The 24887-nt window shown below is 38.1% G+C and overlaps 1 protein-coding gene across 3 annotated transcripts in view; it reads right to left on the reverse strand.

The window, feature by feature from the left end:
* Window positions 1-24887, reverse strand: part of ATG10 (autophagy related 10) — a 208429-nt gene that overhangs the window by 140555 nt on the left and 42987 nt on the right. For all 3 annotated transcript variants that reach the window (XM_046667322.1, XM_046667323.1, XM_046667324.1), the window contains one exon: window positions 12148-12255. In XM_046667322.1, coding sequence (XP_046523278.1) covers window positions 12148-12255 — 108 coding nt within the window. The remainder of the gene's footprint in view (window positions 1-12147; window positions 12256-24887) is intronic.

Genomic DNA, 24887 nt, shown 5'->3' on the forward strand with positions numbered 1-24887 from the left:
CCGTCTTAAAGGAGCCAGACCTTTTCTCCTGAATGCAAGTGCGATTTGAACTTAACATAAAGTGTTAGGTGATTTCCCAACAGGATGTAAGGGACTGGAAACATAGAAACAACATAGAAATTAAGTGCATTCAACCAACACAGGCCTAAAGTGAGACTGAAACATTTCAGAGCAACCAGAGATTGGATACCTGGAGAATAAGAGATGTGGAAAAGATGCTTTGTAGCTGTCATTGCTTCATACTTGCCTTGGCTGATTTATGGCCCTTCCCACAACCAACAAAGCCCAGGTCACCACTAAATAATCACAATATCAGTAGAATCCTGGAGAAAAGATGAATGGAAGAGAGAAGCACAGACAGTATCAAAACTAAGGAATTTCCTTCCAGGCAAGAAAGTCAAAAATTAAAACTAGTGAGGAAATAGGATTTCAAAGTCATGAACTAGTTCAGAAATAGTAAAAGCTATGACACAATTAAAGAAAAGGAGGTGCTTTTATAAAAATGTACAAATGTACAATGAAAATTCTCCCCTCTCCTGAGATTTCAAGCTGTAAGATGGAGGTTACACTTCTCTAAGTCTCACAATTATATTATTATACTGCATTCCAGTTAAGGTACAGAAAATGACAGAAATATTGTACAATAGGTAATTTGTTGTCCTCTGGTGTTCATTTTCCAGGTCTTGATGAAGCAAAATCCTTTGTTGAATGACTTGAAATTTTCTAAAATTCTATATATAATGCAACACGGAACGACTTGTACTTAGTAATTTATAATAGGCACTATCAATCATCCTTCAGCAGTTTTGGTCGCAGCTCTCCGATATCAACATGTGATACCCTGTATCTCAAAGCAATCCTTGCTATGAACAGTCATAACACAGAATTTCAAAACGAGTTTTGTTTTCTAGTGTTATCACTTAACCTATGTAGGACTCTATCCCACTTGCACAAAGATTTATTCTGAGACAGTAAAGCTGCCTTAAGGCTGCACTAATAAAAATTAACATTTGTTAATCCTTGGCTCCCACTATACTATTTGATCCTCATAACCACCCAATGAGGCAGTGATTGTCACCACGCCCTTCTCCAGCTGAGGTATCTGATGTTGAAAAAGAGTGGGGAAAGGAATAGGAACTTGGTGAAGCACCTACGGCAACATGTGCTTTCTTTTCGCAGCACTGGCCAGGTGTTTTCTTCCATGACATCATTTAATGCACACATCGACCCCCTCTGCACAGCCCTCAGTTCCCCATCTCCTGAGCCCCGTAAGCATTTGGGATGCAGGCTCACAGATGAGGGATTCAAGGCTCAAAGAGGTTCAGTAACGTGTTCAAAATACACAGTTAAAATGAGGAAAAGGAGGGATTTAAAACCAAGTTCACCCAACTCCAAAGCCCTTGTTCTGTCAACCATGCCTCACCACCTGCTCCCCAAAGCCCTCGGCGGCCCCATTATGCTGCTCTCTGAATCCCTTCCACTGACGGTAGGAAGCACCATAGGTCTAAGAAATATTTTCCAAATGTCAGTCATGAGCCACTAGAAGGTTCTAAAATCAATTGGTGGGCCTCAACCTGCATTTTTTTTAAATAAAATAGAGCAGAATAGATTAATAGGCAGAGTAGATCAGAAAGAATAAGAATTGTTTCACGAACATTGGTTTCAGGCATGTGTGTGTTTGGAGTGTACTGGGTCCTGATTTTAAATGTATTTCTTATTGTGGGTTCATATCAAAAAAGTTTGAAAGCCACTGGTCTCAGAGGATGCTCTCACACAGACCCGGATCATGGAGAGACTTATCAAGGGACTGGAAACTACTCAATGCTAAGCTCTGTTCACTTAAATAACATCAGGAAACACAAGACAGGAAGCCCCTTCTGAGACAAGGCATTAAAAGGATTACCTAGAATCAGCATAGGAGGAGGATGTTGATTGTATAATTACATACCTCCTTTACAGCAGCTCCAGTCCATCAAATAGATAGTACGGTTTATTTTTTACAACACTAATTATGTAATTATCCATAACATTAAATCAGTTCCACCTGATTCAGTCTATCACAGGTTTCCTGAAACACTCATTTGTTTATTACTTTTAAAAAGAACACTAAACTACCAATCATCTTATACGTAAAAGTTCCAGTGTGGAAGCTGGTAAACTTTTCTTGAAAAAGATCTTCCATCACATATGACACTTTCGGTCCTTTGGGATAAACAGCAATTGAAATTTCATGTTAATATACCTTGGAGCTTCTACAAACAGATTTCAGACAAGTGCGTTCTCACTTTTTTCTTCATTATTTCATAAAATAATGCCACACTGGACATTTTCATGAAAATCTTTTCTACAGAGTAAAACTTGGTTGTTCTTTATAATACTTCTTCTGGTATATCATTCATTCAAAATGATTCCCTGAGAAAGTGCTACAAAGATAAACCAGCTACGGATCCTGCACTCAAGGAGCCAGAAGTTGATTAGGGGAGATATAACACTGAACACTACGGCCTCCACTCAGCTGCTTCCCAGCACCTCTGAGCAAAGCTATAAATAACCCCCAGCTTCAAGCCAATAGCAGCAACAGCTGTAGAACACCCAGAAAAACTCACCAGATACGCTCTAACAAGCAAAAGACTAAAACAAGGAATACACAGATAAGGACCAGGGCCAGGAGAAAGCATGCAAATTACAGACCCCATCTGGTTATCCCACCCACATATTCACACTAGTCTCAGCTCTGCCTCCCCCTTAAACCTATCTGACATAGTCCAATACCACTAGTCCGTGAACAGCAAAGAAGATCCAGCACACTCCAAATCGGTTGGGGCAGTCACCAAGGATCCTCCTCCCTTTTTCCACACCTAACCTCCCTTATCTCTGACTAACTTAAAACCCCTAACACCATCATTCTCTCTAATTCTTTGGGTCACTGTTTGTACTGGACTTCCTGGTGTATAAATCTCAGCTTTCCTTAATGGATTCTGACTTGGTCTGTCTCTCTGACTCTCAGTACTCCCTATTCACTTGAATGGAAATCCCAGCTTCAGGAACCTTACAATGCACCAGTAACCAGGCTAATGCCCTAGCACAGCCAGCCTACTACTCCCTAGGAGAGAAGATTTAGACAAATCATACTAAAAACTCCAACTACTTTTCAGACCAATATAATCATAACTCAACATTCTCACATTCCACCCAAAAATCCTTTCTTTAGTGCAGAGGCCCACTTACTTCCCACCACTACCCTCTGTACTCACCACCATGTATATCCCTACAGCCATTCCAAGAATCCAGGACATAATATGCAATGGAAAAGGTACTAGACTCCTTCTGGCAAGTTAATTCCAACACCCACTGTCATCAAATGAGTACGACTGCAGAAACATTTTTGAAAGTTGGTTTCCCACCTCAAGAATGCCCAGTATGATATGCTACAGTTTCCCTCCTAAGAGTCACTGTAGAAACTAAGAGTGGTTGACAGCCTCATAAGGCAGTCAAAGGGACAGATGGAATCCATCCCCAGCCCTCAAGTTTCCTGTTGCCAGATTCCAACCATGAGTTTTAACTCAGTTTGACTTATCAGGATGCCAGCTGCCAAACTGGAAAGCCATGGGCACTTCAGCTTTGTTTGAAGTAACTGCCAAATATCCTCTACTTAGGTCTATAGTTATGACTCTTGACTTGGTTTCTCATTTTCAGCCCCACTCCTGCCCTCTAGATTCATCTTGGTTTGCATCGGTTGACCATCAAGACTTCCCAAGGACTCTGACTTAAGGAAGAAGTTGGAACTACTACCACAGAATAATAGTGGAAATGACCTGTTACAAAAGGAAGATAAAAAGAATTTATTGTCACCACTATCACACAGACAAAAAGAAGAGAGAATTTCAAGAAGAAAGGGCTTAGTCAACAGTGTCAAATGTTGCAATGTCGTCAAGGATGATGAAGACACTAAATGTGGTGATTACAAGGTAACTAGTAACTTAGAAGGAAGCAATTTCCATAGCTGGATTTTGGTAAAAATCAAAAGAAAAAGAGTTGAAGTTGGAATGAGTGGCAAAAGGGTGAAGGTATTGTAGATTACATATTCAAGAAATCAGGTAGTGAAGGAAAGAAGAGAGAGAGGATTGTAGAAGAGGATTTAGAAGCAGCAATATAGGTATGGCATAAACATACAGGGCCAACAATGGAACCTGGGTTTTGTGGGCATTACTGAGAAGGTCAAAGTCAAAACTAAGTAAGAAGGAAGAAGAAACAAAAAGGGGACTGATGTCATTGAGGGTCTTGAGACAAAAAGAAAGTAGAGAGTATGTTCAGAGAGAGAGAGAGGTGTAAATATAGTTGGAAGTAAGGTACTTATTAAATAGGAGGATTTTAGAGTTTGAGATCATTATATTTTTTCCCTTTTGTTCTACATCTAACAAACCTAAAAGGAGTATAAGGGTAAACTATTTTACAAATAATTATTGGGAAGAGAGTATTTAATAATATCACTTCAAATTAGTTGATGGTCATTTTAACTATTTCACCCAAAACAATATACAGTCATGTGTCACCAAACAACGGGGATACGTTCTGAGAACTGTGTTGTTAGGTGATTTCGTCATTGTGCAAACATCATAGAGCGTACCTACACAAACTTAGATGGTACAGCCTACTACACACCTAAGCCATCTGCTACTAATATTATGGGACCACTGTCGTATATGAGGTCTATCATTGACCAAGACGTCATTATGTAGCATGTGACTGTATACGAGCAATTAAAATAATGCACTGTGTCCTTCCTCAGAAATAATTGGCTCCTGTTAGACCTTTACAACTGAACATAAGCATTCCACATTGAAAGTCAGATTTTCATACAGAAATATCAGCTCCATATTCTCTCAAGTGCACATCTGCTGCTACAAGTGATCTTACTTTTGATTTATAAAAAACACCTCAACATTAGAACTATACATAAAGGAAGCTTTCTGATATAACTCGCTGCTGAGTTAAAATACAGTGGCTAGGGCAGGTGCCTTTACAAAGGCTTTTCTACTAGCTTGATAAATAGAAAGAGAATTAGTTACCTATGTATAATGATTCAACTTCATTTCTCTCAAAAAATAGATTCTCTCTTTGCTCTGCAAAGGAGAACAGAGCACAGAGAATTTCAAAGGTAGAAGTAACCTTTAGAAGCCATTTAGGTTATAGGTTCCCACTAAACCTAACACACTCTGTGAATTTTGCAAAGTCATATTGCTCAGGTACCAAGGGCCTAGAGAAGAAAAAAGATTCAGGAGAATATGGAACATGTCCCTGACTCTATATAAGACTTCTTGTCTCCACAGCAGAACACTAAGTTGCTTTAAGACTCCTAAGATTTCATTAGATAGTTCAAAGAGTTTTAGTGCCACATCTCTATATGTGGTTTCTAACGAGTTTTAAGAATAAGCAAGCAAACACTTCTGTCGTATAGCAGTTAAAGAAATACAGTTTGTACAACAAATACTGTACCTAGTACAATAATCCAGTTTTATTGGAACTGCAAGTCTTAATCAGACCTGACTGGTTTTAAGAATATCGTTGACTACTCTCTCCTCTCAAACACCACACTACTTTATGGCATATATTTACATTATAAATTAAATAAAATTAAAATTTACTTTGTCTTTGAATTTTTTCACAATACCCAATATCATAAAAGTGGGATTGGCATATGCTGTATTAATAGTTATTTTCTTTAAAAATCCATTTATCTATCAGCATTAGATTCATTACATCAATGAATAAACACTGAGTGACTAATATACATGCTTCCATTTGTATCTATACACATTAAATATAACAAACTTTCTGGTATTTTAACATTGCTTTAATAATTACATTCTCCAATATGAGGGGTAATCATGCTTATTACTTATCATTTACATTTATCAACATGTCTATACTTCAGTCTAAAAATAACAGTTGCTTTACAGAGAAATTGTTGACAGAACTGTGGCTTGTCATTTATTCCATTACCAAAAAAGCCACAATATTCTAACATATGAGTCTATTTTGGACATACAAAATAGAACTCATCCTAGAAGTCACTTAATAAAATCCTTAGGGCAAGTGAGTATATTTGAAGGCCTGGTTACCTCAGAAGATCATCATTCTCTGAATACGTTCTTTGGGCATTGAGATCGTCTCCTGTTACTGATTCTCAGCTTTATGCTTCAGGGAATTTATGATGGGTTGTTTTTGTTGAGGGCTCTCTATAATATTCTACCTGCCCCAGACTGAAGAAAGTCCCAGTTAGTGGACTATAAAGCCCTAGGAAAAAATCCTTTTTTCCAGTAGCATATTATTGTTATTTTTATGACTCTGTCATTTTCATAGTTTCAAAAAATGTAATCTGAAGGTGCAACCTGGAGCTCTAAAGTAATGAAGATAGTAAATGAATAAATAAAATATTCTCAATACCCACCTCTGATACCTCTTCAAAACGAAGAAATGGAACTTCAGTAATCTAACTTTAGACAGAAGAATCCAAACTTCAATAACATAAAAAATCAGTGACCAACTTAAAATAAATATGTATGGGTATGTAATTTGAATTAATCAAAGGGCAAAACCTGGGCCATCATTATTCTATGAGAATGATTCAGAATTTCATAAATGAAGAAATTAGAGATAAAAAGAAAATGCAAAGCAATGTCAGCCAGAAAATGAGTTCTATAGGAAAGACTTTCAGCTATTTCCATCTTCCAAAGATTCGTTAATAATTTTTCCTACTGATTATTAACAATCAATATCCATGTTCTATATTCATCTCACTGTACCATTTTATTAAAAGTGGTTTAATGCTAAACATGATAGAAAACTTACACCTTGTTTCTCCACTCTAGTCACTGTAGTCTTTATTAGCCAGTAAGTTAATTCAGAATCAGAAAATACTTTTAAAGTTTAGCAGTTATTTTGCAATAATATACACATATGAACTTTAAAAGGCTAATAATGACCAATTTTCATCAAAAAATTGTCTAATTGGAATATATAGCTTGTGTTCCCACTTCCATTCTCAAACTATTATTTGTTTATATAAATAAGGTTCTGATAAGGACTCTCCACAATAAGTTCATATTCGTTAAAGCAGATCAGTTGTTAAATGTTTTTTTCACAATTGTTAAATGATCATATCTTCATTTCTCTAAGAAAAGTCTTCAGTTAAATCCAAAAGATCATAAGTTGATAAAGTGAAGCATTAGTGCTAACATCCATTCACGGAATTAAGTGTTACATATAATAAGACATCTCAAGAACCAGTGTTGATTATGTTGGACCCTATTGAAAATATTCATTTTTTATTTAGAAGATTTTAAATTGAGGCAGTGGACTTTTTGGTCACTGGTAAAGAAAAGACCTTGTTCAAAATTTGCCATAGTCTTGCTTCTTATTTCACAAACTCAGAAATGTCACAAGCAAATCACATTAAGTACTCTCAACAAAAAATGTCTTCTCTAATATGATTAACCTATAAGAACTCCTGTTCCCCAAACCCAGTACTAAAAGACACCCCAATATATTTAGTAGATTTCTGAATATCATCTCATTCTTTTAACTATCATTTTAAATTATATTTTAAAAATTCACAGAAGGTATAGATTACGATTTTTACAAATTATGTCACATATATTCCATTGTATTTCACTTTGATTTTCAAAATCGTATGATTATCTATATACCACTGAAAATAATGTTACAGGGAAAAAACTCATGAATCCAGCTATTATTCTACCATCAAGACTGCCGGTTCTGTTTAGAACAAGAAAGTGAATTGATTTCCTACATAACACATAGCCAAAATAAAAAAAAAATTTGAAACGACTATTAGCAGAGGCATTCCTCTGAATAAATTTAAACAGGAAATGTGACATACAGATATGGAACTATCGGTCTTTAAATTCTGAAGGGAATTCAGAGGTCCCCTAGCTCAGTTTTCCACACAATGCAGGACTCCTTTCGTAATATCAGAGGCTAGGTAATAAACTGGTGGCCTGAGGACCATTTGCAGCCCATGGATATAGTCTACTTGGCCTGCACAGGCTCTTTTTTTTTTTTTTTTTTTTTTTTTTTTAATTAAGCCAACATACAAAAATCCCGATCTCTGCCTGCTCTGGAAAACCCACCTGGGGCCCCTTTGGATGACTCATGCCCTCTCCACTTCTCCACAGTGTCCACCACTTCCCATCCACCCACTTCACTCACACAAGAGCTGCCTGGTGCTTTAAGCACTTCAGTCACTGACCACTGCTCCAGAGTTATTCACTCTGTGGCTGAACATCTCCACAAAAGGGGAGGGAGCTCACAACTTTGCAATTTGACCTATTTCGTTGTAGGCAACTTTCTAAATGTGAGAGAGGTTTGTCTAGAATAATTTCCAGACATGAACTAGTTCTATCCTCGGAAACAAAGTAAGTCTACTCTCTCTTACACGGGAAAGACTTCTAGATATCCGAAGACACTTAACCTTACCAGGTCTTCAGCTCTAGTTTAACAGCCCCCAGAGCTCTCAAATATTCCTCATAATAATATGTTGTCAAGCCCACTCATGGCCCTTGGCATGTGTCTCTGCATGGATGAATTCTATTTGACTTATTTTTTACTATTAATTATGTGTTAATTTATTATATATTCTAACTATCAGCATTCTTCTTCAGATGTAATAATGTAATATTTATTTGACCTAGATCAGTGGTTCTCAAACTTTTTGGTCTCAGGACCCATTTATATTTTTAAAATTCATTGAGTATTCCAATGAGTTTTTGTTTAAAAGAGCTATGTCTATTGATATTCACTGTATTAGAAATTAAAATTGAAATTGTAAAAAATTTATTAATCCATTTAAAAATACATGTTGATGTAATAGCATGTTCCTATGAAAAATAAACATTTTCCAAAACAAAATAAATTAGTAAGAAAAGCAACATTGTTTTACATTTTTGCAAATCTTTTTAATGTCTAGCTTAATGGAAGACAGCTGGATTCTTGTAACTATTTCTGTGTTCAATCTGTTGAAATATCACACATAGGTAGCCTCTAGAAAACTCGGGGAGAATGAGAGTAAAAAATGTACATAACATCTTAATATTATTACAAAAATAGTTTTGACCTTGTGGACCCCCTGAAAGGGTCTCTGGTACTCCTCAGGGGTTCCCAGACCATATTTGGGATCCATTTGTGCTTTAATTAATGTAGCTTAGGTTCCAGTTAGTTTTTCTAGCATCCATGGCCTTCTTTTCACTTATCTTGAGCTTGTGGTCAACTAAAATAACCTGCTCTTTCTCAAACAAATTGTTGTCATGTAAAGCTTCCCCCTTTTCATCTAAATGCAAACTTTATACATATATTTCCCTGTAGATCCCATTTTGTTGGTTTCAGGCTACTCTTCAGTGGTAGATGCCATTGGTGCCCTACCCAGGTCCCCTAAAGGCTAGCACACCTATCCCCACTCAGCAGTTGTGATAGTTGGCAGCCCACATCTCTGAAGAATTTCTCAGTAATCCTGGAGCCCACTTGCTTGGGAAGCTATGTCCACTTCCACCTCAGCCAATGACTGACTGACAAGCCAATGACTGTCACAGAGAACAAAAGGCCAGCGTCAAGGACACAAAGTGGGACTGATTCTGGGTGTATTTGGTGCTCCAGAGCTTCCTAGGGGAACAGACTAAAGTTAGTCTCTACCTGAGACCACATTCTTCCTTGGCTTTTATCCCTTGTTCTGTCCTGCTTCCGTTACTCCCTTTCTCCTAAGAGCACATCCCTAAGAAGTCACTTCAATAGGAATCTCCATCTCGGACTCAACCTAAGACATCTTTCATCCCATCAAGGTTATTGAAATATCGACTCTATCATAGAGCATATTAACTAACCATCTCAGCTGTGCAGCATCTCAAATATACTAAGTATTCTATCATAAAGTAGTGCAGTGGTCTCAAAGTGTGGTCCCTAGACCAGCAACATCAGCATCAGCTGGGAACTTGTTAGAACTACATAGTCTCAGGCCTCACCCAGACCTACTGAACCAAAAACGCTATCACAGAGATGAGCCATAATTAACTAATCTATTACTGTTGTACATTTCAGATGATTCCATTTTTTCCTATTATAAATAATGGTGAAATGACTATATTCGCAGGTAAATCTTTGTGTACATTTCTGATTATTTTATGAGGCGGCCTTCAATTTACTTTGATGTAGAAGTATTGCATCAAAAAAGATGATGTATTGATAAATAAATAGAGGGGTCAATATATAATAAAGTAAACACAGCAAAATGTTAATGGCAGAGTCTAGGTGATGAGTACAAGGATGTTCACTGCAAAATTCTTTCGACTTTTTCATATGTTTGAAATTTGTTGGGAAATGTTGAGAATGAAAAATGCTGGGAAAATTTCTATTTTATGAAGCTAAATTCCTAGAATTGGAATAGACTGTTCATAGTATGTGCACATCTTTAAACTTTGTGAAGTTAAAACATCAACCAGAAAGTGTCAGTTCCCTCACACTGTCAACACCACTTTTTAGTGCTTTTCAACTCTCTGCCAACTTGTTAGGCAAAAACTGGCAATTCATCTCTTAAATCATCATTTCCATGTGCATTTTTTTCAGTTAATATATAATGAATTGAAAAGCTTCCTAACATGCTTGGCTTCAGGTTTGGTGTTGGTTATTCAAACTATGAAGCAGTAATCAAGATTTGGGTACCCACCCACGGGCACTTACTTTATTACGAAGCACAATACCCTCAAGAATAACTTGTAAACCAAATTATATTGGTGAGAGTTACTTCCAGGCCAGCATCATACACAGGCAGAGGGGGCTAGTGTCAGATTGCCAAATGTGTCTGATTTAACAGCTCCTGAGAAAAGGCTCTTTCTTCAAAAAAAAGTTTCTCTCCCATTTTACCAGGATGCTCAGAATTCTAAGCATTAGTGGTTTCTTCCTTTGTGTTGGAGCAATTAGATCTCCACCAATTCTATTTTAAAATTCAATTATTTTACTTCTGGATGGGCTCCATATAATTGCAATGCATCTAAAGGATGGAACGCAATGAAGCCCTTAAAAAAGAACTATGGGGGCCAGCCCGGTGGCGCAGCGGTTGAGTTTGCAGGTTCTGCTTCTCAGTGGCCCGGGGTTAGCCGGTTCAGATCTCAGGTGCAGACGTTGCACTGCTTGGCAAAAAGTCATGCTGTGGTAGGCATCCCATGTATAAAGTAGAAGATGGGCATGGACGTTAGCTCAGGGTCAGTCTTCCTTGGCAAAAAGAGGAGGATTGGCAGTGGTTAGCTCAGGGTTAATCTTCCTCAAAAAAGAAAAAAAAGAGAACTATGGAATTCTACATTCACTGACATAGAAGATGTTCATGATATATTTGTTCATTGCAAAACACAAGTATATCATGTGTGGGTACGATAGAAATAAGTGGAAGGTTATCTACTAAAATATTAGTAGTAGTTACTGCCAGTTGAAGGATGTATGGGAGTTTCTTTACTCTTTTTATATATTTCTCTATTGTTTATTTTTACAATGGATATATTAAAAATTTTTCTTAACAATAACAAATACAATAAGGCTATTTGCATTTTCATAAAAAGTAAATTGAAAATATCCCAGAAAACCATGAAGCCATTAGCACCTTATCAAAATTTAATTTAGCAAGATTTTCAAGTCAAGGTTAAAGTCCCCTAAGGAATGAGACCCAGACCCAGCATATTTTAAAGGGCATAGGGGAAAAGAGTTAAAGACAGACTAGGCAAAGAAGTCTCCAGCCATGTATTAAGCAGCTGATGGATAGGTCTGTATTATCCTAGGGAGATTTCACCAGAGAAAAATCAACAGGCAACAGAAGGCATTTGGGGTCTTCAGATCCAAGAGAAATCAAAGCAGTGAAGGCTCCCTACAATCCATAGTCTCAGAGTGGATCTTAACTTTACCACAATTCCTGCTTTCGATATTATGGAAGAAAATACCTCCTGACAAATGATGTCACTTCTCCCCCTACAGCAGGTCTGGGATCCAATGGCAGTTAATTTTTCTAAATATATATTTAATAGATTTAAATTTTTAAATTTACACTTCACAAAGATTGAAAAGGAGAATATGACATGTTAAATCACTCACCTCCATGGGAAGACATGTCTGTTCATGGGCAGATGTTCCCGCACGTGACACCACAGTCTCATTTTTAATTTGAAAATGCATTTTGCACATGTAGCCATCAGAAGAGTCCTGTGTTTCATCACCAAAGAATACATAAAAAAATGCCAATTATTTTAAGAATTCATCATTCTAAGAACTACAGCATCTCCTAAGTTCTAAACTAAGCAATGAAAAACTAATGATGTTAATGAGATAATATGGATACAGAAACTCAACCAATACCCTCTGCACATAGTAGGTTGTCAATAAATAGAAGTTTTAAACCCCTACCTTTCTCACTTATTAATTATGTTTCCCCTTCTCTTAGATTAACTCTCTCCCTCCCTTTTTTTTCCCCAAGCAGTCCATAGCACAGAAGTCATAGAGAAAGCTTTAGGTTGGCAGTTGTTAAAAAGCATTTAAACTTATAGAAATATCTTGTCATATAATTAATATTGATCTTCATGGCATATATAGAAAGAGAAATTTTAGGACGCCTTACAACAGACCTTGAAGCTCAAAGGGACCTCCCATTTCAATTTCCTGTTCGAGGCAAGATCTCCATTAAAACATCCCAGGGAGGTAATTATGCAGCCCCTGCCTGAGCACTGCCAGGAACCTGCACTGTACTCCCTTACATGACCATCGTCTCTATTTTGGCACATGGCACATTGTTCATCAAGAAAGTTTTGTCCTATATTGCACTGAAATGTTTCCTTTTAACCTTAACTCACTGGTTCTAGTTCTACCCTCTGGAGTCTAAACTCTTTTCTACAGAACCATTCTGCAAAGAGTTGAAGACAATTACCACCATTTTCAAATGTCCCTTGGAAGATAAGATTTCCAAGCCCTTTACCAGTTGCATTTCTCTCCTGTTTCTTATACTTGCTATTAAATACACTAATGAATAATGTCCATCTAACTGTGGTCAGTTTCATTTTTTTTAAGGCGAAACTTGTTTGAATTTAATAAAGTCGTGTAAAAATGTAGTACCTCCTACATGCACAAGTATACTCAAATATTAATGAATATTATTAATTTTCCATCAAACTGTCACACTAACATTCACATTTTAGCAAAATTAAAATAATTATAATTAAAGAAGATGCGATACTTAAACTGACGTGGTAAAAAAACGATACAGAATAGCATTCTAACTAAAACATTCATAATTCACTTAAATACTTTCACTAAAATTTGACAACCCAGTTTTTAACTATAAACTAAGAAAAGAAAAATTTATAGTCTTTCTGAGTGACTTAATATTAAATATTTTTTAAAATTTGTATCATGCCAACTATGTAAGAGCATCTGATTTTAGGTACTGTACTAGGTTGAACAGTGTCCCCCCAAAATTCATGTCCACCCAGAACCTATGAATGTGACCTTATTTGGAAACAGGGTCTGTGCAGATGTAATCAAGATGACATCATACTGGAATAAGGCAGGCCCTAAATCCAACATGACCGGTATCCTTCTAAGAAGAGAGAAATTTGACTACAGAGACACAGATACATGGGAACAGGCCACAGGAAGACGAAGGCAGAGATTGGAGTGATGTGTTTACAAGCCAAAGAATGCCAACAATTGCCATCAACCATCAGAAGCTAGAAGAAACAAGGAAAGATTTTTTCCTCGAGTCTTTGGAGGGAGCGTGGCCCTGTCGACGCCTTGATTTCTGACTTCCAACCTCCAGAATTGTGAGAGAATAAACACTTGTTTTAAGCCACTCAGTTTGTAGTATCTTGTTGCAGCAGCCCTAGGAGACCAATACAATAACTACACTCTGAGAAATTTGGTGGCACCTTTACAACACCTCCCAGTTAGCTGACATCCCGCCAGCACTTGCACAGGGACCCCACTGGCTGGCTGTGATCAGCATCAATTTTTATTGGCTGGAGCCAACTGACTCTGACTGGTAGATCCACTGCCACAGATTGTTAAACATTTTGATATCATTCCTGCCTGTAAGGTGAGCTGTCAGGTACCCAATACTATCATCTTTTACTATTTTATTAATGTTCTTCATTTTGTAGAGGGAATCATTGCCTTAAATTCCAGTCTACGTCATCCAACAACAAAGCACACCCCCTGATGGCCTCCTACCACTGAAATCTTTGTATTTAGACAATGCAAATGACTTTTAATATTGGCTTAAATGGAGAAAGATATATGTAGTGACTGTTGTTGTTGTTGTTGTTACTTTTTACATCAAGTATCCATTCCTCCTTCTTTTGGAACAGCAGCCAATTGTCCTCTAAGGAATCACTCCCTTCTCCCCTGTCAGTGTGGACATGGCCTCCCAGCTTCAGGGATGTCACAGGACTCTGATCTGGCCAGTCAGAAAATCACTCCTGCTGGCCTCAGAGACTCAGCAGGGCAATCCTGATCCAATCAGAGCCAATGAGATGGGATCCAGGACCTCGGTTAGGGGAGGAGGGGAGGCCGTTCTCTTTTCTACTGAATTTGAACCAGAAAGATAAAATCCTGGCAGTGCTGGCAGCCATCATGTAATTAAATGGAGCCTGAGAATGAAGCCAACGCAGAGGAAAGCAAAACCACGAGATGGGAGAGACCAGATCCTCATCACACTTTTTATACCAACCATTCCTGAAGCTAGCTCTACTCTCAAATTTTTCAATTACATGGCCCCCAAAAGTCCCTTCTTTGCTTCCCCCAATTTGAGTTAGGTTTTCTGTCACTTTCAAACAAAATAATCTTCCTATAAAATGACATATATTGTGTTTATTAGTTTAAACTAGAAGATTTTCTACTGTATTGTAATATCACTCTTATTATGATAGATAATGAATAGTTGATTATATAAAAGATTTACCAAATACAATAAAACCATAATGGTATGTATTTGTGAGAAAAAGTACTGGAAGTCTGCAATTTAAAAATAATCTAGCAATAAAGAAAAATAACTCAGGATATTCAGAGAAGAGTTAGAGCTAAACTGTGTGATCTGGATATAAGAGAGTAACGTTCTATTTCATATTTTTCTATACCTGAGCACTGGTCATACAACCTCTTCTTTGTTTTTTTTTTGAGGAAGATTAGCCCTGAGCTAACATCTGCCAGCAATCCTCCTGTTTTTGCTGCAGAAGACTGGCCCTGAGCTAACATCCATGCCCATCTTCCTCTACTTTATATGTGGGACACCTGCCACAGCATGGCTTGACAATCAGCATGTAAGTCCGCACCCGGGATCCGAACCAGTGAACCTCAGCCCGCCGAAGCAGAACGTGCGAACTTAACTGCTGCGCCACTGGGGCCCCTACATACAACCTCTTCTTAAGAAGCTACAATTTAGTTAAACTCTAATTACAATGCAAAATACATCTCCTTTGACATCAAAAGAGATGAGTCAAAAATTCCTGTGCACCTATGTTATAAAATCTAAATAAATTATCTGATCTCTTTTCCAATGGGTTAAGATAGAGAGATGTCATTTTCAATATTACTTAAAATTTAAGAAATTTTAATTTCTATTTTAGGTAATTTCTGATACTATTTATTAGTGTCTACAGGGAGGTGCACAAGGGTTTTGGCTCAGCCTATATTTGGTCGTGGTTATTTTCTCTTCAGTATCAATCTCTTAAAAGTCAAGATTAGCCTTGAAAAATTAAACACAGAAAAAGGAGAGTTTATAGCATTTTAGTTTCCCTTCAAAAATTTACTTCCACAGAAGTAGGCTTTATCTCTTAAATCGTTTTAATTTAAGGCAGGAAAATGTTTTGTTCTTTGCTTTTTTAGAGGCAAGCCAGCGTAAAAGCATGGGAACAGCCACCCTGAGCCAGCACGACAGTCCATTGAGGCCAGTAAACACGTTTAACTCAAATCTCCCCCGACTAGCCCAGTGGATGCTCTGCTCCAGCTTCCCCGCTTTCTTTTTGTGCTTACTATAGCTTACAATTTAACATTAACTCTTCTTTAATGTTTTTTAAACTTTTTTTTTTGAGGAAGAGTGTCCCTGAGCTAACATCTGTTGCCAATCTTCCTCTTTTTTTTTTCTCCCAAAGCCCCAGTACATAGTTGTATATCTAGTTGTAAGTCATTCTAGTTCCTCTATGTGGGATGCCACCACAGCATGGCTTCATGAGCGGTATGTAGGCCCACACCCAGGATACGAACCTGTGGACCCAGGCTGCCCAAGAGGAGTGTGCAAACTTAACCACTCGGCCATGGGGCTGGCCCCTCTTCTTTAATTCTTTAACACTGGTTAGTTTTATTTCCTCCAGTTGATCCTAAGTTTAGGGCCTAGACCCCAGCCCCCGGGAGAAGAAAGGTCACTAAAGGAAGTCAGGGTCCTTACTGCAGAATCCAGATGGCCATTGCACATAAAAACCTGGTCCCCATGGAGGACCTGCATGGGGGGAGGTAGAAACAAAAGGAAGCTTACAGTTTATCCAGTTCAACCCTCTTGTTTTAGAGATGAGAGAGTGAAGGACTGAAGCAGTTTTAAGAGATTTCTCTTACAGCTAATTAGGGGCAGAGCTGGAAGTGGAAAGCAGGCCTCTTGACCCTAGAGTTCTTTTCACTACACTAAGCGAATTCTACCAGAGAGTAGGATCATGGCAGAAACAGGCTCACTGACTCCTGTGGACTGGTGTAAACCAGCGATTTGCACACAGAGTAACAAGTTCAAGCTACGTAAGTGTGGTCTGGGGACCAGCAGCCTCAGCGTCGCCTGGTAGCCTATTAGATTCGCAGAATCTCAAGCCCCACCCCTGACCTCCTGAATCAAAATCTGTACTGTAAGAGCATTCTAGGTGATCTGCGTACACATTTGGAAGCAGTGAGGCAGCATGCACAGCATTCTCTGACTCAAAGGGATTGCAAATTGATTGCATTAAACAGTGGTTCTCAACCCTAGCTGCACATCAGAATCACCTGGGGAGTTTTCAAAATCCTCTTGCAGGGGTCTGCTCTCAGACCGGTGAAGTCAGAATCTTCCCAGCAGGCTCGAATGCAGCAGCCAGGGGAAAGAACCACTGCACTAAACGCACTGGAGTCCCCCTTTTGAATGCTGAGAACAGAGTCAACCACGTACTCTGCAGCTGCCTCAGGAGAAAGGGCCACAGACAACACCCAAGCTTCAGGAACACCATGGCTCATGTGGAGCTCTCCATGTGGTAAACTCGCCTCTGTGGACTCTCAGCTGGAGCTGTGACTGTGCTGAGATTGCTTTTTAAGTGGTCTTCACAACCATCTCAAACCCTACTTTCTGGCAACCTGCCCAGCCTTGACCCAATCCTTTGTAACTGTCATTAATCTTGTAACTTAAAACTGTCACTGTCCCATGTCCAACTTCGCTTCAGCCATCAGGACTCCTTACTGCTTATCCACCACAAAGCAGGTTGTTTCACTCTGTCACCGTACTCTTCCAGTGTCAGGAAGTGTCCAGGTGCTATAACCCAGACACCACTAATGAAAAAGAGAATACTTCCTCACAGTCAAATCTTCTCAAGTTATCTACATAGAACTCCCTTTATACCAAAATAAGAACTAAAGATTTAAATGAGAAAAACAATACTATAAATGTGCTAGATGAAAACACTGGAGAATATAAATACATATATATGTGTGTACACATATATAAAGTTTTCAAAAGATATTTAAAAAGTAAATAAGAACTCCAAGGTCCTAATAAAATATTGATAAATTCTACTGCATCAAAAAAGTCCTTAACATCATAAGGTCAAAAGACAAAGATCAGGGGCTGGCCCCGTGGTTGAGTGGTTAAGTTCATGCACTCTGCCGTAGGCGGCCCAGTGTTTCGTTGGTTCAAATCCTGGACGCAGACATGGCACTGTTCATCAAACCACGCTGAGGCAGCATCCCACATGCCACAACTAGAATAACTCACAATGAAGAGTATACAACTATGTACTGGGGGGCTTTGGGGAGAAAAAGGAAAAACAAACAAACAAACAAAAAAAAGGCAAAGATCAGCCAGCCCCAGTTGCCCAGTGGTTAAGTTCAGCATGCTCCATTTCAGTGGCCTGGGTTCAGTTCCCAGGCATGGACCAACACCACTCGTCTGTCAGTGGCCCTGCTGTGGTGGCAGCTCAAATACAAAAACAGGAAGATTGACAGCAGATGTCATCTCAGGGTGAATCTTCTTCAGTGAAAAAAAAAGACAAATATCAAAATGTGAAAAAAAAGATTTGTAGTTCATATCTTAGAAAAGGGCTAATTTTTGTCAATATATAAACAGTTTCCTCAATATAGTAATAGTTCCAACAAACCAATAAGAAAAAGTCCAAAGCCCAATAGGAAAATCAGCAAAGGATATAAATAGTTCACTAAAGAGAAAGTACACATGGATATTAATCATATGAAAATATCTTCAATGTTGCCCATAAGAAAAATGCAAATTAAAACTATGTGATACCATTTTTTACCTATCAGATTGGCAAAGATCAAAAAGTGTGAAATACATTGTATAGACAAAGACGTGGCTCAAACAGGCAGGCACTCTCATACATTGCCAGGGGCAGGGGAGTTTAAATTAGTATAACCTCCCTGGAGAGCAAGTTGGCGATAACTATCCAAATTAAAAACGCTCAGAGCTTCCACACAGAAATGCTACTTCTAGGAATTTATCTTACGGATATAATTGCACATGTAAGAAATAAAATTCATGCAATTACATGTATTCAAGTATTGTTTTAATTGCACGATATTGGAAATAACCTAAATGCCTATCAATCAGGATTGGTTAAATAAATTATGGTATATCCAAATAATGGAATGCTATGCAACCATAAAAAATGAGTAAGTTCTGTAAATATTGGTATAGAATAATAACCAAGATGGATCATTAAGTTAAAAAAAATGTGCAGAACAGTATGTATATTTGTATATTATGCTACCATGTGTTTAAATATAAATGTATATGCTTGGGTGGGCATTGAACACATCTGGAAGGACACCTAAGACACTGGTATCAGTGGTGACCTCTCAGGGTTTGTGTGATGATGATGGGAGGGTTAAAGAAACTTACATTTTTAGCCTGCAAACCCTTCTGTGCCCATAAATAAATAACACTTCATGTTAAACAAATACTTCATTGATCGCCATTTGCCCATATGCCTCCAGGCTATCACATTGCCGCAATAAATTCCAATCTTGACCTTCTATGGAGAAAATGTCCTGGGGGTCTTATAGAACCCCAGAGAGACAATCAAGTTTTCCAGTGTGGTACTGACTACATACTGGAAGGAGATCTAAAGATTTCCTAACAGAACATGTTTGGGTCTGCTTTCTTACAAGCTGTCATAGGCTATGCCACCCATAGAGCTATGTTATGCCTGCTGGAAGCCAGCTACCCAAATAATTACAGGGCTTCTATTGCTGAATTTTAATAAGCTTTTAATGATCTTCTCTAGAAAAACACTGCTATCTAAAAAAATGGGTGGCAATTATCGAAGTGCCTCAGCTCTACTTTGGAGTAAAGTATTGCATATAGGATTTAAACTCAAGTTAACTGCCCAGAACGTTCAGCTACAGGAAGGGCTAGGAAAGGCCATCGGGGAGGATCCAAGAAAAGCACAAGTTTAAGGTCACTGCTGGCACTGATCATGCAACAGGGACCTCAGAGTCAGTGGAACCCTGAGGAACAGGCCAAACCTAGGCCACAGATTTCAAGTCATTGTTCTTTCCCTCTGTAAGAAATCAAACTGATACTACCAGTAGCTGCCCAAAGCTAACTGATCTTGGGGGTAAAAAAAAGAAAGCAAAATCTGCTGCTGAAAAGCAAAGCTTATCCTGGGTAGGTTAGACAGTAAACTGATATCCATCCATTAAAACAAAGCCAAAGTTAGATGGTGGAGGAAAGTAACTGTTAAGGATTTAGAGATCCTCCAGAACACAATTCTGAATATGTTCATATGTTTCTTCCTCACACCCACCCCCAAAACCCACCCAGTCTCACTAACTCTAGTTTCTATTTCTGATAGTTACACCTTTCAAATGCATATGTGGATCTTGGCCATGGCTCTCTGATACCTCTGAGTCAGCATCAAGAGTGACCAGATCCAGTCAAAACAATTCATGGGCAACCGCAGGCCTTTGGCTCACTTAGGCAAAAATTCAAAAGACCCAAAACTCAAGAAACCAAAAACCCAAAAGCAAAAGTAGGGATATAACCTATTTCACCTTTGAAAAGGACCTTTGCACATCTCTAATTTTCCCTGGTCTTGCAGTATTTTGGAATTTATTAAACATGACACAGCCACTTATTACATAGTCCAACCATACCTCAGAACTGTCTGGGGAGAGAGTTGGAGATACACCTCAGATAAAAAGTTCCAGCTGAGAAAACTGGAAAGCCCCATGTCAAAGAATGAAAATTGACCATTCTTTTTCACCATTCAGCAAAATAAACTCAAAATGGATCAAACACCTAAAGGTGAGACCTGAAACCATAAGGATTCTGGAAGAAAACGTAGGCAGTACACTCTTTGACATCAGTATTAAAAGGATCTTTTCGGACACCATGCCTTCTCAGAGAAGGGAAACAATAGAAAGAATAAACAAATGGGACTTCATCAGATTAAAGAGCTTCTTCAAGGCAAATGAAAACAGGATTGAAACAAAAAAACAACCCACTAACTGGGAAAAAATATTTGCAAGTCATATATCTGACAAAGGCTTAATATCCATAATATATAAAGAACTCTCACAACCCAACAACAAAACATCAAACAACCCAATCAAAAAATAGGCTGGAGACATGAACAGACATTTCTCCAAAGAAGATATACTGATGGCCAATAGGCACATGAAAAGATGCTCATCATTGCTGATCATCAGGGAAATGCAAATCAAAACTACACTAAGATATCACCTTACACCCGTTAGAATGACAAAAATATCTAAAACTAATAGCAACAAATGTTGGAGAGGTTGCGGAGAAAAAGGAACTCTCATACACTGCTGGTGGGAATGCAAACTGGTGCAGCCACTATGGAAAACAGTATGGAGATTCCTCAAAAAATTAAAAATAGAACTACCATACAATCCAGCCATCCCACTACTGGGTATTTATCCAAAGAGCTTGAAGTCAGCAATCCCAAAAGTCCTATGCACGCCAATGTTTATTGCAGCACTGTTTACAATAGTCAAGACGTGGAAGCAACCTAAGTGTCCAGCAACAGACGAATGGATAAAGAAGATGTGGTACATATATACAATGGAATACTACTCAGCTGCAAAACAGAACAAAATCATTCCATTTGCAATAACATGGATGGACCTTGAGAGAATTATGTTAAGTGAAATAAGCCAGCGAGAGAAGGATAATCTGTGTTTGACTCCACTCATATGAGGAATTTAAAATTATGGACTAAGAACAGTTTAGTGGATACCAGGGGAAAGGTGGGGTGGGGGGTGGGCACAAAGGGTGAAGTGGTGCACCTACAACATGACTGACAAACATTAATGTACAACTGAAATTTCACAAGATTGTAACCTATCAATAACTCAAAAAAAAAAAAAAAGTTCCAGCTGAGGAAGCTGGGACTGTCCTTCTGGGAAAAGGGTAAATCACTTGGATGTGTTCCATCCAATAGAAGCTGATACCTCCTTGCATCACCATATGCACAACATAACCCATGATTATTGCTTTTATCTGTGTGACCTCATGTGTATGCGTACTGAACACATTTGTTCACTGGCTAGGCTTAAGGCACACAACAATTTTGTGACCGTTGGTCCTTGACTGGAGGTTCTCTGGCTCTCCCCAGTTTAAAAGCACTTTCTTAGCTTGGTCATGGTATAAAACTAAAAGAGAATATGTAGGATTTTGACTTGAAAGATTCTCTCCACAGCAGCAGTGTGTCAGAGGGTTATACTGCTCTCTATCGTAATACAGTGACGTGTCACTTAGCAACGGGGATGTATGCTGAAAAATGTGGTATTAGGTGATTTTGTCATTGTGTGAATATCATAGAGTGTACTTACACAATCCTAGATGTTATAGCTACCACACACCAAGGCTATATACTAATCTTATGGGACCACCATCGTACATGTGGGCTGTCATTGACGGAAATGTCATTAGGTGGTACATGACTGTACTTAGTTCTGCATTGAATCTTGCTTACATTAACATACTCATTACATACTTTTATTAGGTTTAAATTTCTAATAAACCTATAAACAAAGCACAGAGGACTAATTACAGTTACTGAACAGAATCTAAATATTATAAATCTGGATGATGTAAAAATAATAATATAATTTAAAAATGAAAAGGAGGAACAGGAAAGAAGGTGAGAGATAGCATAAATACACTAAATTCCTCATCTGTCATAGCAGGAATCATCAGCTACTGTCCAAAGTGGAGAAATCAGGTAGTAGAAGTATATTATTTAAAGGTATGGGGTAACCATGAGAATAACTAAGGAGTTATTCGTCATCAATGGGAGTTCCATTAAACTAATTTAAATCATCCATACAATAGAATACTACATAGCTATTAGAAATAATGAGATAGTTCTGTCTATGTTCACAAAGAAAGATGTGCATGACATAATGTTAGGTGGAAAAAGTAAGTTACAGAACAATGATCTCATTTATGTAAATATATTATAAATGTGCATATGTATATTTATATGTGCATAGAAAACAAACTACAGAATTCAGTCAGAGGAGAGGGAGGGAAATATTTTCATCTATATTGTATCTTTGTATCATTAGAATTTTTATAATGATCATATATTGTTTTTCCTTATAAAAAATAAATAAAACAAAAAGGGAAAATAAAGACCCAACCCATGAAAGAAGAACTAATATTGTGCTAGGGAGACGAAGGCCTAAGTTAGGAGTAAGGGAGGTTCACTCAAGCTTTCTTTCCACTCTCTGCAATCAAAATGATCCTAAGAACCATGAAATGTTCTTGCATACAAAGTTAATTTTTGTTTTTATTTCCTCTCCTTTTCAAACTCTCTAGTTGCTAAACCAGAACAAAACTAGTATTTCTTTCCTAGGTCACTACCTAATTATAGCACACCTTCATTTTGTTTTTCAAGTGGACACTGTTTTATGCCACTAATGACCTTCAATTTTCACTTCTATTCGATTAAGACATGTGAGAACCCCGAGACTGTGCTCGTTTGTGTAAGAAGTTAATTTTTTTACAAGAGTCCTACTCCCTTTTCCTGGCAGGACTCTCAGACCCACCAAGTCTTCCTTGTTTTCTCTTCCATCCCCTTCCCAACTTCTTAGATGAGCAGAACACAACGGCTGTCCTCTCCCCTAAATGCAGGTCAAAGCACAGCAACAGCAGCGGCCCCACAAAAGGAGGAGCAGAAGAAAATCAGCCACTTGTCAGGCCAGGAAAGAAAGTTACTGGGGCCAATCTGATGACCATATCTGGGGGAAAGCATGCACGCTTATGTGTCCATGGTCTTACATAGCCTGCTTATTTCACACAAGTTTTTAAAGAATGGTTACAATTTAAATGCTAAATCCCTTCTCTTCTTGGAACTAAAGCATCAAAAGTAAGTTTAAATCACGTTGGTTCCATTTTTCCTTATTCACACTTTCAAGAGATATCTCTACGATGTCAGGTTTTACTACTAAGCATTTTTGTGAGATTTCATCCTCTTCTCTCTCTTTCACTTTTTAATAATGTTTTGTTTTCAGGTTTTCCAACTTGCCTGTTTCAAGTTCAATTTTCAGTTCATAGATGTGGGACCTCCATGTGTGCCCTCATACTTTTTATTATATTAAACACTTCGGTTTTGCCTCCCAGAGCATTCCTGCTTATTTGTGCCCGAGGAACAGCCAACAGATCCTATAACTGATTGGAGGGGATATGGAGGGCCTGCTGTAGAAAAATAGTCTTTTTTCTCTCTCTGTTTCTATTTCCAACTTAAGTTTGTAGAGATCTTACCATATTTTGTTTGCTGTAGTTGAAATATTCTCAAAGGTTTATCATTGATTTTCTAAAATCATAGGTAAAATAAGAAAAAAACATATATGACTGAAGTTCTGACCTTCCCCATCTTGATTTCTGGATTTCAAGTTACCTCAAATCTTAGCCCTTTTATAAATAAGTTATTTCTTTTTATAACATGTCTGTTAGAATTATTCAAGAGAATTAAGAGTATTAAAGTAATTTTGTACTTTCTATATTTTTAAAGGTATGCTTTCTTTTTTTTTTTTTTTTTTGGTGAGGAAACTGGGACCTGAGCTAACATCTGGTGCCAATCTTCCTCTTTTTTTTCGTTTCCCAAAGCCCCACTACATAGTTGTAAGTCCTAGTTCCTCTATGTGGGATGCTTCCCCAGCATGGCTTGACGAGCAGTGTGTAGGTCCACACCCAGGATCCAAACCAGCAAACCCCAGGCCACCCAAGTGGAGCATGCAAATCTAACCACTATGCCACCGGCCAGCCCCTGTACTTTACTAAACTGAAAGAAATTTGATAGTCTAATGGTAGAAAATTATCAGGGTTGCAAGTTGTCACTGTGATTTCAAAGCATTATCCTTGCAAAGCAGTACAAACAATTTACTAACTTTACTAGTTTTTCATGGAATGAAGGATGCTTGAGCTTAAGCAGTTTAACTCAGAGAAGGATCCTGCTACAAGAATGAGAAGGCAAGCGGATGTGAGAAAAGCCTTCCTGGCATGTGTGCCATACAAAGTACCACCAAATGGGTGGCTTAAAACAACAGAGATCTATTTCTCCCTGTTCTGGATCTGG

The sequence above is a fragment of the Equus quagga genome, chromosome 7, assembly GCF_021613505.1.
Source record: "Equus quagga isolate Etosha38 chromosome 7, UCLA_HA_Equagga_1.0, whole genome shotgun sequence".
In the NCBI taxonomy this organism is placed as follows: domain Eukaryota; kingdom Metazoa; phylum Chordata; class Mammalia; order Perissodactyla; family Equidae; genus Equus; species Equus quagga.